General features: G+C 38.4%; 1 protein-coding gene and 1 pseudogene across 3 annotated transcripts in view; both read left to right on the top strand.

Annotated features, from left to right (window-relative positions):
• Window positions 1-18,368, top strand: part of LOC138739246 (coiled-coil domain-containing protein 81-like) — a 95,568-nt gene that overhangs the window by 23,939 nt on the left and 53,261 nt on the right. For all 3 annotated transcript variants that reach the window (XM_069890904.1, XM_069890905.1, XM_069890906.1), the window contains 3 exons: window positions 11,065-11,150; window positions 12,576-12,733; window positions 17,624-17,735. In XM_069890904.1, coding sequence (XP_069747005.1) covers window positions 11,065-11,150; window positions 12,576-12,733; window positions 17,624-17,735 — 356 coding nt within the window. The remainder of the gene's footprint in view (window positions 1-11,064; window positions 11,151-12,575; window positions 12,734-17,623; window positions 17,736-18,368) is intronic.
• LOC138739731 (uncharacterized) lies at window positions 6,986-10,289 on the top strand (annotated as a pseudogene).

The following is an 18,368-nucleotide window of genomic DNA, read 5'->3' as shown; positions in this document are numbered from 1 at the left end:
AGTGGGACTAGGAGGGTGGAAATTTGTTACGGCATGGACTAGTAGGGCCGAACTGGCCTGTTCTGTGCTGTAAGTGGTTATATGGTTATACAGCTTTTTTTGAAAATGAAGATCGGCTCAGTTGATAGTAAATTTGTTTTCTGGGATGCTTTGAAAGCTTACTCATGGGGACACATTATTAGTTATACTGCTAAAATTAAGAAACAACATATGACTGAGATTAATAAATTGGAGAAGAGATAGATATTTTGGGTAAAAAATACCAACTTGACACTCAACACTCAGAAGACCAAGGAGATCATTGTGGACTTCAGGTGTACCAGAAGCCAACTCACGTCCCGATTTACATCAGTGGAGAGTGGTGGTGGAACATTTATTGAGCTTTAAATTCCTTGGCATCCATAACTCTGAAGATCTTGCTTGTTCCCTGAAATCTTCAATTCTGATTTTAAAAGGCTCTTTACTTTTTTTGAGGAGCATGAGGAAGATGCACCTCTGTCCCAGGATGCTGTTGGATTTCTACAGATATACAATTGAGAGCGAGCTAACAGATGGTATTTCGGTGTGGTATGGAATTTGTCTTGCACAAGGTTGCAAGGCACTCCAACAGGTCGAGAAGACTGTCTTATGGATTATTGGCATCACATTGCCTGCCATCAAAAGCATCTATACAGAATGATTTCTGAGCAGGGCAAGAAACATCAACAAAGATGCATTGCACCCAAATCACAGGTTATTTACCTTTTTCCCATCGGGCCAACACTGCAGAAGTCTTCACTCGCACATGAGTAGGGTCAAGAAGAGCTTTTTTTATGAAGTTATGACTGGTGAACACTGTATAACAGCACTGAGTGTTACTGCTTTCACATTGTAGAATAATGTTTTAATTGCACGTTTTATTGTAATGTATATTACACTATTTTTTAAACTTCCGGTTAGATACTGGTTGTATTTCATTGGCTGGTTTACTGATACAATGACCATAAAGTGAATCTAATCTAATTAAATCAACAGGTCGGGCAGCATCCGTGGAGGAATACTTCAGGATGTTTCCCTGTATGTGAGCTGGATGAGTTTAATATCCAACTGTTGATTCTCTGCTCAGAAGTCATTTTGATTACTATAGTGAAATTTTTTCCAACCTAATACATAGGGAGGTTATCAATAAGAGGCAGACCAGCCCCTCCCACTATATTTTTTCATTTTAAAATTTTCAACACTGATGCTGCAGTTTTGACTTTCCTTCCTCTCTACTGAGACTTTTTTCAATTTTCTAGGATCCCTAAGGCTTCTTAATTAATCTGAACAATCTTTGACCATACATCTACCTGTACTAGAGGCTCTGATACTCAGTGGTTAGCTCATTGGTTTTGTAAACCAGGGGCTGCTTACTGGGGTCTAATTTCTGTGAGGGGCACTTGACAAAGTGGCAACTCTCTGCTTTCTTATGGTAGACAAAGTTAAAGAATTTCATGCATGTTACATTCTAAATGTAGTATGTAGTGACAACAATAGAACCTTTCAGTTATTTGCATTCCAGCTTTGACACCTCTTAAACTACTTCAGGTCTTGCACCTGGTGATATTTTTTCTTTTTTTTAAGGACTCTTACTTTGCACAATAGTTATTACAGATTTTCTAAATTGCAGTTTGTTTTCATTTGTTTCTTTACATTTCTCTCGTTTGAACACTTTTTTTTCAATATTTTATTTTTGATTTTCATAGACTTGTGTAAATTCAAATGTACAAAGCAATCTCTTCTAACACCAGTATAACATCCAGTGTCTGTTTTTTATCCCCCATCCCTTTCCCATCCCCTTTTATTGAATATTTTATTTTAAAATTTTCATCCACAATGTAGTCAATTACAAAGTTGTAGGTATGTTCATCAAACATTAGTCATTGTGTTTAATTCCCCCCAACCCGCTCCCCGCAAAGGTCTCGAAAAAGGAAGTGGGAAATAAAAAGGCTAGAATAGATACAGCAAAAGAAAAAAAGAAAGTGAAGATATTTTCCCAGTATTTGCCCTTTTGATTTCAAGAGGACTTTCAAATTTTTTCACCAGGCCAGCAGTAAACTTGATGTGCCAGTAGAATTTGAAAATTTGTCTGTTGACTACAAGGAGAGTCGAGTTATTAAAATTCATGGTACCTGGAAATAGAACAGAAATCTTGATACATGAATAATTGAGTGAATATGGTGCTTATTCTGCCCTGAATGTATTGCTCATTGGCTGGAATCATGAAGTTGAGGCCAATATTGTAAATGTCAGTTAATTTCAAGCTGAGATGTACTTTGAGAAAGAGGCTGCATTGTGGCTGGAGTAGATGATGACCGTCAATTTAGAAGTAAAGGAAGAGAAGATTTGCAAACATAAAGAGAGATTGACTATGATTTCCAGACACTGCTTTGAAGACAATGGAAGAAGAGTAATTAAGAAATATTCAGATCAACCTGAGGTTGGAAGACAGTGGGTGCAGACAACACTGGAAGTTAACAAATCTAAGTGTAAGGAGCTTTATGCAATGCAAAAAGAAGAAATAACCTCAAATGAGCTCTCTTTTATGAACATGTTTTAAAATATAACATCCGACTAACCTCAATGCTCCTTAATCAACTGAAGCACCTTTATGCACCCACTGATGACTTATATTAGAACTCATACTGGATCTTCATATATTCCATTGCACCATCATGCTTGGTAAGCCTCAAGCTTGCCCCCTTTTCCCATTTCAGATATTCAAGAAATGCAAATTGGTTGGGCAGTGTAAGTATAGGAAGTAAACATTAATGATGAAGATACACTGCCATTAAAAGATGCTGACACAATTCTTAATTTAGCATAGAATTGAGACACCAGGCCAGGAATAGAATTCTTGCCAGGTTTCACATTTCAAATGCTTTCTATAGACTTATGTATTGAGTGCTGCAGATAACTTGGCCAAGTGCTTAATATTTAAGCTTGTGGAAGATGTTTGAAATGCTTAGTGCATGCGGAAACCTGCTAGAAAGCTTGTTTTTTTTTCTCCCAGGAAAAGGAGTGGTAATTAATTAAGTTGGACTGAGACATTCAACAGTGCCCAGAATCTGTAATTTCAATGAAGGAAGCAAAATTTAACTATATTTTCACACATGTGGACTCAACATTGTTAATGTCTTTTATGTCTCTATTGCTTCCATTACATTTAAAGCAGCAACTTGTGTACTACAAAGGAAGCTTAAATTGTTGTTATGTTGTAAAGTAAGTTTGGCCTGTTGCCATTATTGCTGTCTATTGTCATGTGCAAAGCCGCTAGCAGGGTGTCATAAAAGTTTTGCAATATGCTCTTCAATAAATTACTCAAATTGTTGGGCATCTCCTCAGAAGAGTGGTGGTGATTCCCTGGAGCATAGTCTTGTTTTCCTTTCATGGAAGAGTAGTATTAATTTCTCTCCATTCCATCTCCCTACCCTGTTATCATGGTACCAATACCCTTGTGTTGTCTAATGATTAGCAAATTCGGTCTGTATAAAATGAAAACTAAAAGGTCATGAATCAGTTGTATGTAGAGTCCCTTGGTAAAGGCTAGAAGGAATAGACAACATCACAAGCTTCCCACTTGCCCACGAAATCAGACATTATCTTGGTTCTCATTATTTGCCTCATTGGCCATCTCAGAACCCACAAAGCAGGAGTTTCATCTGGATTTATCAAGATATGTTATCCCTTATGCTCAAAATAAGTCTACTCTGAAAATACTTTCAATGTACTCTGAGTCACAAGATCTTTCTCTTTGTACCTATTTGGACTAGTAGAATTGACTTATTTTATTCATTATGTCATATGAGACAGTACTATACTGTGTCCATTTTTTTGGGGATGTCAAATACTTGATTCCATAAATGAGCATGTATTCACTTCTTCCACCAGTGCACCAAGAAATATTGGAAGAAACATGACAGGAGCCTGATGAAACACTTGCATATTCTGTGGATAATTCCATTGATGCAATTATTTTATAAGGCTTGATATTTTTGAGGTCCTGCATCCTCAATAGCTTTGAATTTATCTGATTATTGTTCAGCCAGTATAAATCTGGATTGTTATGCTCTGTCCAGATCTCTTTGATTTACTCATTAATGACCATAACACATAAGCAACAATTCAACCAATTGTTTGTTTCCTTGTATCAAATTTATAATTCAGTAAGTTCACAAGATGTCATAATATTCCTTTAACTTTAATGTTTAACAAGGAGAACATAACCAGCCTTTTGGAGGGTATTTATTTTCCTTTCCCCGAACAATTTGATTTAATTTGTGAATATGACTTCAACTTCTGTGATATTTATTTTAAGAATCCTATCCATGTGTTTAATTGTTCTGAAGCTCCAGTAAAAGGACCTGGACACCCAATGTAATCATTTGGCATTAGTGTGATTTCCTTCAAAAAATTGTTACTCAATGTGTGTAACAATTAACATTTTCTATTTATTTTCTGCTTTATTTGGTTCAAATTGCTTTTCCTGTTATAACTTCCTTAAAGTCTGAATAACCTATGCCACTTCAATACAGTTTTCACACACTGCAATGTGTCTGCTTGCCCTTTCTGCTTTCTTTTTCATTTTGTTTTTCCTATGACTAGTTTAGTCACGATGTTAAAGTTAGACATTCCCGGAAAAGTGCACAAGACTAAAAGAAGCATGAGCCTAATCTATCATTAATCAAGACTTCTGTATTTACCCTTTCAATTCATTCAAAGACATGTTTCAATCAAACCCCTTTTTTTCTAATATTGGCCCAAACTGTTCAACCTCCCTTCATATGTTGACCCCTTCATTCCAGGAATCAGCCCAGTGAATCTTCTTTGTAAAGCCTCTAATGCAAGCACATCCTTTATTGAATATGGAGAACAAAACAAGACATAGGACTCCAGACAAAGCCCTCAGACAATTGATCTCAGAGTTTAAGATGCAGATCCCATGGCTTGCTGAAGCTCAGAGATCATCACAGGTAAACTGAGGTAACTGACAATCAGAATCCTCAATGCCAATGCAAAGGCATCATTGTCTTGAGATACTAGATAATTCAGTATTAAACTGTTGCCCTTTTTCTACTGGCATCCCAGTTAATTGGCTGTGCAGTGTCCCAGGATAGGAAGCCCTTGTGCCATTTCCACTGGGCCTCCCTTAACTGGGACACTAATTGCTTTTCCAGTAAACCCACTCATTCCCCGAGGATTGGGGTGTTCTACCTTCAATTGGAAATAAGTGACTTTCCACTGTCCCTTTTCCACTGATTTTATTAGCATGCCGGTGTCAGCAAATGCCAGGGAGTAGGGGGTAGAGGTGGTTAATCCCTGGCATTCGGACAATGTTCCCTTTTCACTGGACCCTGTCCCAATAAATTCCCAGTTAATTTCTGGGACAGGCTGCCAGTGGAAAAGGGGGTAATAACTTTTTATTAAGGGAATGAACAAATTGCAATGTTGTCTGGTTAGTTAAATTTTAAGAATGGAGTTTGGTTGCAGAGTGCTATGGATACAACATTCACAGATGCTGTTGTCACACTACATCATAAACCTTATCAAAATATGCCCATAAATAGAGTAGTTTCCATACTTTGAGGTCCTTCACCCCCCACTCCCCTACTATTGACCAACACTTCATGGTGAAAAGTATTGGAAATCCAGGCAGGACAGAACTCGTGTACTCACATTGAGTAAACCAAAGATTTCTATTGATAAAGTGTTTACTTTCACATCTGGTGAGTCAACTCCAAGAATACAGCCCAAATCAGAAGATAGCTTCAAAATTAGGGGCAGCATTGTTAGCGTAGTAGTTAGCTTTACAATGCCAGTGATCAGGACTGGGGTTCAAATCCCACATTGTCTGTAAGGAGTTTATATGTTCTCCCTATGTCTGCATGGGTTTTCCCTGGGGTTCTGGTTTCCTCCCACCATTCAAAAATGTACTGGGTGTTATAGGTCAATTGGGTGGCACAGGCTCAGGGGCCGAAAGGGATTGTTAATGTGCTGTATATTTAAATTTTAAAAAATTCAAGTAGTGAGGTAGGTACGTAACAATCAGGAGCTTGGGAAATGAAAGGTAAAGAGTTGTCAGGATATGAACCACAAGGAGCTCCATTTTAGTATTAGTGTTAGGTGTTCTTGTATCTCTCACAATATGTTTTATTAACTTTGAGTAGTTTTCAGCCGAAGTGTAACCCGTCTTTTGAGAATAACTGATGCCTTTAAAAAGATCGGAATATGTGAAAACCAAGTTGTCAATTTCACAAGCCACAAATGAATAGCAAATTTTTTCACTGTAAGCTATCTTTTTCCATCCATGTAATCAGCATCATTCTGCCAAGTTAGTGCACATTTTCTAGTTGGAAATTGGGGCCATGCAAGTTTCTACCTCACAATGAGTCAGGTAATAAACCAAGAACAATGCTTGGATTTTTTGTTTGGTCAAATTAATTTTCTGAGAAAGCACCTGGCAAATTACTTTTGACATTAACACCTTTTTCATACAGCGTAAATGCAGCATTGTAGTTTATTTAGAGGCTGTTTCTTTTATCAGGATTAGGCTTGAGTGCAAATGACCACAAAACTGATACTGAAAAACTGTTCAGATATTTGAAATGCTCTATTTGTGTTTGTTCAGTAAGGAATTAATATTTGTTTTGGGAGTGGAGATTGCTTCAGTGCTCTATTTTTGAACACTTTATTTGTGAGATTAAAAAGAATAGTTTTTAGCGGTGCTATGGCAACACTACAACTCCCAGAAGGCATCGAACCAGCTATGTGACGTCAGTGAATGATGACATCATCCCGGGTTGAGTGCATGAATCTGGGTTTTTAAAGGTTGTGCGGGTTCTGAAGATTAAATTCATTTGATTCACTTTAAAAATGCCTTGTATGGTTATTTCATTATTGTCCACTGCGATTCCAGTGGCCACAATTGGTGATTCAGACGAGTCCAAAAATGTATTTTTGGACAAACATGGACACTGCAGCCGTTGCTGTGAAGCTACCATCTTTCTGGACAGCTGATCCTGAACTGTGGTTCCAGTTTCATCTTCACAAAGTTGAATTGGACACTTATTATTACCATCTCATCAGTACCCTGGACCAGGCCTTCACTAAGACTTCCTATGGGATCCACCATGTACCAGCAAGTATGACGCTTTAAAAGTACTTTTATTACAGGTATAAGGTATGTCCCGTCGGGAAAGGGCAGCCAAACTACTACATCTCGATGGGTTGTGAGATCACGCCCCTTCAGAACTAATGGATGAAATGCTCTTCCTGGCATCTTGCGAAAATCCTAATATGTTATTTGAGCAGTTCTTTTTAGAGCGAATGCCAAATGATATTAGGCTCTTGTTATCCAAGTGTTCATTTGAAGATCCAAGGGCTGCAGCAGCAGAGGCAGACATTCTATGACTGGCTAAAAAGCACAGCAAGGAAAGACAAGTCTATGCAACCAACCCCTCCGATATTGACCCCATATTATACTCTAGTGCTCTTAGCACATCACTCCCTATAAGCAGGCAATGCCCCAAAACAAGCAAGCAGCCTATGGACAATTCGTCTTGGTGTTATTATCACAGGCACTGGGGAGTAAATGCCTGCAAGTGCCTTCCATCCTGCTCATTTGTGGGAAATGTCCAGGCCAACCACCAGTTAGGGCTGCAGAGGTTGGCAAGAAACTTCAAGCCTACTGTATGTATAGTACCAGCTGTCCCAGCAAAAATTTCTTGAAGACATGGGTTCAGAAGTTAGTATATTTCCACCCACCGTTTTTGACACACACCACTCTACTCTGGACCTGCAACTACAAGCAGTTAACAGTTCCAACATTCTGGCCTTTGGTACCAGGAAGATGAATGTCAAGTTCAAGGATCATATCTACACTTGGCTATTTATTAGAACAATAGTATCTCGACCTTTGCTTGATGCAGATTTTCTTCTGGCTCATTCATTCCTCGTTGGCTTAAAAGGACATCAACTAATAGATGGAACTACTTTTCAGTCTATTCCTCTGGCAGATGCTCCAAACGTTAAGTAAACCAGTAGATGAATTCTCCAAGCTGTTGGAACATTTCCTTGAGATTACTACTCAAAAGTTTTCTGCCCCCACTGCAAAGCACAATGTCACTCACCGCATTTGTACTAAAGACCCTCTCCTATCCATGCTAAAGCACCTTGCTTGCCTCCAGAGAAGCTGCGCTTAGCTAAGGAAGAGTTTGCCAAAATGGAGGAACTAGGCATAATCTGTAGGTCTAACAGTCCCTGGGCATCTCCATTACATATGGTGCTGAAACACAATGGAGGTTGGCGACCACATGGATATTACAGACTGCTTAATGATGCCACCATTCTGGATCGTTATCCGATACCTTATATTCAGGATTTCTCAGCTAATTTGCATGGAGCGAAGATCTTCCCCAAAATAGACGGTGCGTGGCCATCACCAAGTACCAGTTGAGCCAGAAAACATTCCAAAAACAACAATAATTACCCCATTTGGGTTGTTCAAATGTTTACGAATGCCATTCAGATTAAAGAATGCTGCTCAATCATTTCAACGGGTGCTGGATGCTTTAGGACGTGGTATGACCAATGTCTTCACTTACCTCGACGATATCTTAGTGGCCAGTGTGATTAAGGAAGAACATTTGGAACATCTTCATACACTTTTTATTTGTCTTCAAGAATTTGGTCTAATCATCAATCCAGATAAATGTATTTTTGGACAAGAAATAATTGATTTCTTGGAGCATAGGATTAATCAGGAAGGCATAACCCCACTGCCATCCAAAGTTGAGGCCATTGCCAAATACTCAAGATCTACTACGGTTAAAAGTCTGCGGAAATTCTTGGGAATGGTTAATTTTAACTATTAGTTTCTTCTGGAACCAGCTTATATTGTGAAACCTCTTTTTGATTTACTGTCCGGAAACGCCAGAACCATCCAATGGACTGAAGAGGGAAACAGCGCCTTCTTGAAGATGAAAGATTTTCTGGCTCTTGCCACTCTGTTCAGCTACCCAGTTTTAAATGCAGCCCTTACTACAGACACTTCCAGTATGGCCGTAGGAGGTGCATTTCATCAATATGTCAATGGGCAACCAAAACCGTTAGCATTCTTCAGCCACCATCTTTGTGAAACAGAGAATTTCAATGCTTTTGATAAGGAGCTTTTGGCCATTTACTTGTCTATTCAACACTTCAGTTATTTTTTTGGAGGGTAGAGATTTTACTATGTACACTGTCCACAAGCCCTTAACATTTGCATTTTCCAAGGTTGGCATGACAACAATGGCAATTATCATTCATTTCAGAATTTTCCAGAAAAATACTACATATTTCCAGAAAAGACAATGTAGAAGCTGATGCACTGTTCCACTCTGCTCCACTTGAGGTTTTGTCTGTAGATCAAGGTATTGACTACACAGCTTTGGCCATGGCCCAAGAACATGACCATGAGACAAATGCTTATTGGACTGCAATTACAAATCTGCAATTGAAGGATGTCCAGTTTGGAGTTGATGGCAAACTACTCCTCTGTGATGTATCAATAGGACACCCATGCCCAGTAGTTCCAGCATCACAAAAACGTCAAGTATTCGACTCTATGCACGGTCTCTCACATCCATCAACTAGATCGACCGTTTGTAGGGTTTCAGACGGGTTTGTGTGGCACTATCTTAAAAAAGACATTATACAAATGGCGAAGTCCTGCATTGCCTGCCAGAAAGCAAAAGTTCAGAGGCATACTAAAGCACCACTGCAGTCCTTCTCAGTAGTTACTCATCGTTTTGCTCATGTCCACGTAGACATTGTTGGTCCACTTCCTGCTTCAAGAGGATACTGTTATCTTTTTACAGTAATAGATAGGTTTATGCGATGGCCCAAGGCCAAGCCAATGGTAGTTGCTACTACAGACACTTGTGCTCGGGCATTCCTTAGTTCCTGGGTGTCTCGCTTTGGTTTACTGGCACGTTACTTTGGATAGAGGACCACAATTTACTTCCTCACTGTGGACGACCTTGTCTCGCTTGCTCGGTACAACAATTTATCATATGAATGCCTATCAACCCCAGCCTAATGGAATGGTGGAAAGATTTCATCGACATCTCAAGTCAGCCTTGATGGCTCAGTTAGAGGGCCAAAACTTGGCTGATGAGCTGCCCTGCATATTACTAGGCATTAGAACAACTTCAAAGGAGGACCTCCAAGCTTCATCTGTGGAGCTCGTGTATGGCGCACCGTTTTCCAATGATGTTCCAAGGAACTGTTGATCAGGCTAAGGGAGACTATAGGAAAATTGACCCCTATACCACCATCTTCGCATGGAGAGCGCTCTTCCTTTGTGCCTCAAGATTTCAAAAACTGTGAATATGTCTTCGTCTTTAGGGGAACACTTGATCAACCTTTGCAGACACCTTACGAAGGACCTTATAGGATACTCAGACAAACTAGGTCGACCTGTATTTTGGAGATTGGAGGGAAGCCACAATCTTTCACCATTGACAGGCTTAAACTAACTTGCGGACAAGTCTTCCCCACTGCAGCAGCCAACAGTCAGTTGCAGAGATGGACCACCTAAGAGACAGACAAACCTTTCTGCCGGTTCGGGGGGGGGTGGGGTGGTGTTTAGCGGCCCTATGGGAGCACTACAACTCCCAGAAGGCATCAAACTGGCTATGTAACATCAGTGCATGATGATGTCAGCATGTGTTGAGTGTGTTATTCAGGTTCTAAAAAGGTTGCATGGGTTATGAAGAATAAATCCATTTGATTCACTCTAAAAACACCTTGTGTGGTTATTTTGTCATGTCCACTGTGATTCCAGTGGCCACTTCTAATTTGAAAAAGCTTAACTTAAAGTACTGGATAATGTGACGTACTGGCAAATGCAAAAAAAAAACTGAACAGACAGGGGTATATTGGACATGGATAGATTAAATATTTAAAAAAGGTGAATAAACAATACTGACAAATAAACTGAAGTAACAGCTTATTTTTAATTTTCATGTCTTTCATGTAATCAATACACTTTATCTCTTCGAACAGCGACCTGGAACTGCAGACTCAATAAAATCAGTCAAAGATGCATGTTCACTACGGCCTGCAACAACTAATTCTGTTCTCTTTCCAAGGTGAGAGTCCTTGTACATATTTAAAAATAATTCTTGTGAATAATGGGTGGAATGGTTAATGTAACAGCACAGTGCCAATGACTGGGACCGGGTTTCGAATCCTGTGCTGTCTATAAGGAGTTTGTATGTTCTCCCCATATTTATGTGGGTTTTCCTCGGGGCTCCAGTTTCTTCCCACAGTTTGAAATGTACTGGGGGTTTTGGGAAAACTCTTGAAAATTTCTGCACGTGTACCGTGGAGAGCATTCTCACTGGTTGAATCACTGCCTGGTATGGAGGCGCCAATTCTCAGGACAAGAATAAACTCCAGAGGGTTGTTAACTCAACCTGTGATTTTCTTTTTATAATATTACTATAATATGTTTAATTGAGAATGTGAGGTACCTTGAATGAACTGATATAATATATTTTGACCTTTAATATACATTTTTATGTACTTTGTATTTTTTGATGTGGAATTTCAATAAAAATATTGATAAAGAAAAGAGTTTTTAATTCATATTCCTAGTGAGGAATAGGCAGAGCTTTTTGCCTTCATTATATTAAGCAGAAAATGCCTGGGGACCAATCTAACTGTTTTATAACAAACTCCATTAGGTTCCCATTAGAGTTGATAGAACCATTGAGAAAATATAAAATAATTATTTTCATTTCATTAATGTGAAATTTTTTTTGGACCTGATTGTAAACTTTAGGAAGGGAAAACCAGAAGTGTATGATCCAGTGATCACTGGGGATCCAAGGTGAAGAGGGTGATCATATTCAAATTTCTTGGAGTCACTATCTCAGAGGACCTTTAATGGACCTAAAATACTAATGTCATCGTGAAGGAAGCATGCCTCCACTTCTTCATGTATTTGTGTAGGTTTGGAATGACAAACTTCTACAGATGTGCAATGAAAAGTATACTGACTGGCTGCATCACGGCCTGGTATGGGGGCTCCAATATCCCAGTACATCAGAGGTAAAACTCTCTCCACCATCAAGAAAATCTACATGGAACACTGTCATTGGAGAGCAGCAGCAATCATCAAGGATCTACATCACCCAAGACATGTTCTCACTACTACCATCAGGAAAGACATATAGATGCCACAAAACCTGTACTAAAAGGTTCAGGAATAGTTGCTCCCTCTCCATCAGACAAGTAAACAAAGTAATCAAAGACTCATTTAAGGACTCTCACTTTTGCACTTTATTTATTATTGAATTTTTTTGTGTATTTGCACAGGTTATTCACATTTCTATCTTTTTTTTAACATTTCTCTCTTTTGTATATGTATTTTTTTTTTCTTGTGTACAGTTTACACTGCTGATAAGTCAAAATTTTGCCTGGCCCGCAGAAAAAGAATCTCAGGGTGGTATGTAATATCGTGTGTGTACTTGGACAATAAACTTGAATTTGGATATGTACCCTTGCTGTAGGATTCAATCCCTTGATGCCAATGAACGGAAATCAGTGATTCAGACGATTAAAGAAGAAAATGATGACAATCCATGCAAAATTCAGAAAAGTGAGACTGGCAAAGAAAATGAACAAACTGAAGAGATGAAAGAAAGAGAGAAAAGGAGACAAACAACAGGTATACCAAAGGAAATTGCCCCTGACAAATTTATTTTCTTGATTAGAAAGAAAACCTAAAAATGTGTGATTAAACTAATTTATTTTTAGGTTTGAGTTGTTGCCAAATGTGAGATCTTGCATCTATGTCTGCACATTTTATAAAAACAAAAGTTCTATTTGTTTTGTTTAAAATGAATCTCTAAACTACTGTTAAATGTGCTTTGACTTACTTATTTCATCCCTCAACTCTTTGTTTGTAGTTAATATCTCACTTTATTACCAAGAAGCATAAATCAGAAAGTATGATATGCTGTATCAAGGTGGCCCTGGAATACAAAATCATGACTTGAACTCCCCTTGCACTGGGATGGTGGGGAGAAGAATGTCTATAAAAGGTATTATTGAGAGAGGAGGTTGGAGGAGATCCAGAGGTGGTCTTGCCTACTTTTATTTGAGCAAAATCAATTAATTATCATGATTTAGAATCACTGTGTTATGTATAGCTATAATTTCTCTTTTTCTCTCTCCATTGCTATTATTTCTATTAGTATTTGTGGTTCTGTTCTGTCAAAGATAGGAGGTCTTGCTTTTTTTCAGTATGTTCTCTATCTGTGGATCTGTATCTGCCAATACATTTGAAAAGCTATCTACCATTGGTGCCCACACTCAAAATTGAATTGAAAAGAAATAGCATATACAGATTCAGGAATCATATTCCATATGACATAGCTACAAAGGAAATTGATATCTAGAAGATAAGACAGTCCTTTGAACAACTCCAATCAAGAAAAAAATAGCATGTAGTTGAAATGTTTGTTAATCCTCTCTAGAACAAGTTTATACATGTTTTTGTGTGTTTCGGCTCCTGGGAGAAAATTCAACTGGCAGCGCTTTTTAAAAAAATCCTGGCATATTTTTTTCTAATATCAATGCTATCAACTACAGTATAACCTGAAACTCACCTGCATTCACTTTTAATTGCTCACAGGTCAGCCAAGTACTATTAATTCCAATTCCCCTCTTAAGCTATTTTAAGGGCCAGATTGCAAGCTCTATACTTAACCCTCAGAAACAACGTAACATCTGAGCCTTTTCTGCCTCGTTACAAACATTTTCTGCTTCTGAGTCTTAAGATCATTTCAGCTATTCCTGCTGATTTCTGCCATCTCTCCTGGTTGGCTTCTCACGGCTATCACTGAAAGATCACCTCAATCTCCCAACTGAAGGACTATTTTTCTTTAATCCAGGGGAGCGGTGACGGGCATGGGTATTTGCTGAGATTGCAGCCTTCTCCAAAGTATAAGCAATCATAGCCTATATTCTTACCTTTGCAGAGATTCCCTGGTGATCTCTTACAAGGAGAGAGGAACAATTAATGCTATGGGTTGTAATGGAAGATTTAAACTGTGTTTTTTTACGTCTGCAGCTGTAAGGCTGAGAACCTGTTTATTTTTTAGAATCAACAGACATAATCTAATTTACACCATGAGGCCCAGGATGCATATTTAGTAGACACACCTAAATTCCACCATGAGGCCCAGGATGCAGTTGAATCAGAAGACATTATCTAATTTACACTTATGGAGCCCAGGGATGCATATGAATCAGTAGACATTATCCAACTTCCACCATGAGGCCCAGAGATGCAGTTTTCTTTTGTTGGTCGCAGACTGTCAGGAGACCTTGAAGATAATTAAATTTGTCAAAGAGATAAGATCTGAAGTAAACAACTTTTGGGTAGTATAAGCCATGGTCCCACTGCTGAAGTTTGAGATTCTCCAAGAGGCAACATCTCTCAGCAAGAAGGATTTCAAGAGCCCAGCTAACGTCCCGGTCGAGGGAGGTAGAGAAGCTGCTACTGGCTCCCCGACAACCTACTACAAGTGTGCAGTCGTTGCCTCGCTTCGGCAGTTGGGACCAGTCCAGGCGTTGATAAGTATAATTGGGAAGGGCTTGCATATTGTAGTGTGAATTCAGCTTTAGATTTAGTAATAACGCCTTGTATAAACTGAACTGCTCTCGGTGTGTGTGTGTGTCTATTTTCTTTCGGTAGCTCAAACACTGTGACCAATCTAAAATGAACAAAGTGAGAGGTAGAAGTTTACCCAAGACATGGGTCCGTGACCCTTCATTAGAACTGAGAAAGAGAGAAAAAGAAGTTAATTTTAGGAGCAGAGAAAGTTGAGGAGGAATTTATGAGAGGGAGAGACCAGATGACTCGATGTTAAGTTGGAGTTAAAATCAAATTAAACTTCTTTGTCCATTAATATGTTTCAAAAGGTAAGATTGTGGAACATCTTTAGCAAGACAACCAGACAGGAAAAAGGGAAACCTAGCCAAAATAATGACAGGGAGGAGTGGTCACATCTGATACAGAAGGAAAAGTGAATTGTCTAAATTTAAATAGTTTGATAATGAGATCTGAAGACTGCAGTGTGCTCATATGGAAGATGAGTTCTTGGTGTCCAAGCTTGTTTTGGGCTTTGTTGTAAAAGTACAGGAGGCCAGAGGCCAGAATAGAAGTATAATGGGGAATTAAAGATTGGAAGAATTATTACTTTTGTACTGACAATAACCACACCCGCAGTGCAAGTATAAGACAGCTTTAAAAAACTAATATGTACACTAAGAGGTCTTGTCTCTCTGCAAGACGAACCTGGAAGGCTAGACTGTAGCTCTGGACTGCTTTATATACAAGGTCACCGGGATGACCCCTGATGACCTAGTGGCCACAACTTAATCCGGAAAGGCTGCTTGATTCATTGGATGATGTGAAGGGAAGAGATGAAAGGGCAGGTAGGTGTTGCATTTCCTGAATTTGCATGGGAAAATGTCACAAATAAAGGATACAGTGCAATAAAGGATTTAGGACTGAAACATTTACAGTTTTTCTTTCCAGATTTTATGCATGTCCTGGTGAGTGCTTCCAGAATTTGCTGCTTTTATTTCAGATTTCCAGCATATGTAGTTTTTTTTTTTATAAAGTTAATTCTCTTGCATTGAGAGCTTGATTGTTGGTCTGAGGGGTCACTTTAGCCTCAATGCACAAGAACGTGCAAGAACTATTCTTCAATGGTCTGCTCAGGTCTGAGTTATTTGGAAAGAGGAAGATATAAAGCATCAGTGCAGGCACCCTGGCATGTGAGCTATTAATTCTTGTTTTCAGTGCAGGAAACTCTGATTTGTATTATGTCTGGCTCAAGTAGGGATTTTGAAATGTCTACACAGAAGCCTAATTTTTCCTACTCTGCTTAAGTTATCTCAGGTCGAAACCATTATACATATTTTAACCAAAAAATAAACTGTTTGAGAATCTCAGAGGTCAGACAGTATCTGTGGAGGCAGAGGATGGTACTTTCCTTCTTGCTCCAATATACATATATTCCAACTCATCACATTAATTCAACTTGTATTACAACAGGTTTTTCCTGCCCATCACATCTTTTATCAATGACCATATTAATTCTTATTTCACCATGCCTTCAATTTACAATTTTCACCCTCTTTTCAAATCTCTTCATGATTTTACTGATCTCTATAAGTGTATCCAGTCCGATACCCAGAGCCTTACCCTAAAATCTTCTTTCTTCTGATTTTTTTTTTTTGTAACACTCCTTCTCTTTGTTCCATCAAAGATAAACCCTGGTCACTTCGCAACCACAGCAGAAATTTCTGGAATTTGCATCTGATCCATCTATCTTCTTCACCTTATAACTTTCCTTTCAGTTCTTCTGGTAAAGTGAATTCTTTGAAAATATTTTCATCTCTTTTGTTCACATTTTGTCATATCTTTTTCTTTGGCATGGTAAAAATTCCCTACTTGAGCCAGACATAATACAAATCAGAGTTTCCTGCAATGAAAACAAGAATTAATAGCTCACATGCCAGGGTGCCTGCACTGATGCTTTATATCTTCCTCTTTCCAAATAACTAAGACCTGAGCAGACCATTGAAGAATAGTTCATTAGAAGTGAAATAGTTTGATGTTTTCATACAGGTTATTTCTCCTGAACTTTTTTTCCCAATGTAGTTGAATACTCCTATTAAAACACCATTTTTCCATCATCTCATTTTATAATCTTGAGCTCTTTCATCTTTTGCTGAACTCTCCTACTACCATGTATATCAATAAAATGCACGAGATTATTATTTTTCAATATTAAGGGAACAATTCTAATTGCCCACTGAGAACAGGACTGAAGAAGACCAATTTACAATTGCACAGCCATTTTCTTCTAAACAATCACAGAGTGATCCAAGCCTTTTTCTGATTGTCGGACCATGGTGCAATTATAACACACCAATGGACAGAGCATTTCTTGTCCATGAGCATCTTGTTAGTATTTATTATTGAAAAGTTGATTGCTGAATAATAAGCAATAAAGACACTGCTACTCCAAAAGCAGGCAGGTTTCTGATTATTCAGTGATTTCTGTACAATCAAAGAAAGGAAGATAATTCCCCTAGCCTTCAATAGATATTCAACTTTATTATGTGATGATTTACCTTGGTAATACTTATTCACATGTATTTGTGTTGTACCCTATATAAATGATAAATCTTGCATCATCATTTTCAATGGGAATGTTTTGTGACTCTACCATGATTTGGGCACTTCATTATTACTTTACCTTGCCCACTGTTACTCTGTCAAAGCCCTATTTTGTATTACGCTCAAGTTCTCTCTCCCCAACATAAATCTTATCTTCAGTCTACAACCAAAGGGGTAAGAAGATTAATGTTAATCTTGTTCAAAAACGTGAGCTCTCTGTGGATGTATTGTGGTTCCAACGTCTATCAATTTGTATCAATAGGATTTGAGATTCAGGTTTGGCCATACCTCATAGACTGGGCCCATGTAGAGCCACTTTACTGCCTTTCTATTCCTTGTATCTTTTTCTTTCAACAGAAATGCCCATTGTCAAGCAACCTAGACAATCTCTGACTCCCACTAAAACCTATTCTGTGGGCCTGATGGAAAATTTTCAAAGACCTATTGAACCCAAAGATTTATCAGAAAGGTAATATCTGATTTGAAGTCACCCAGTTCATTCCTTGTTTCATTTTTTTTTTAAATTACTGTGTCTGTGTTGCAAATTGTGTGTATTTTCAATTTTTCCAACTTAAAGAAGTTAGTAAATAAGATTTCCCCTTATTGCATTTGCAATGAAGAGGACTAACTAACTTACAAAACAGTGCTTTATAATACAATTTAATTTTGCTTCATAATTTGATTCTTTCATATTTGTGCACCCTGAAGAAACCTCCAATGAGCTTCTATGCAGGCCTGCTCTTTACTGTTTGATCTTTAAAATAGATATTGAATTGGAGCATTGTGATGCACTATCAATAACTCAAAAGGCGGGAGTTACATATAGGCTTTTATTTATAATAAACGAAGGTCATCCAGTGCTGTGACCCAGGCTTTCTGGGAGGGGACAAGAGGGAGGAGCCATGGGTAAAGTCACAGCATGGGGCAGAGCCAAATTAACGTATGCAGCAGTTTACCACACATTGGCATCACCTTTCAACATGTCTACCGGTCTCAACTCTTGTTTACCAATCTGTGATATGCCATCCACATGTAGCATAGTAGAATGGTTGAAGCTGAACCCATTAACTCATTTCAGTTCAGGTATGTGCTTTTCTTTTTA

This window comes from Narcine bancroftii, chromosome 7, assembly GCF_036971445.1.
Source record: "Narcine bancroftii isolate sNarBan1 chromosome 7, sNarBan1.hap1, whole genome shotgun sequence".
Taxonomy (NCBI): Eukaryota; Metazoa; Chordata; class Chondrichthyes; order Torpediniformes; family Narcinidae; genus Narcine; species Narcine bancroftii.
Note: the sequence above shows the minus strand (reverse complement) of the source record. Positions and strands in the feature narration are given on the sequence as shown.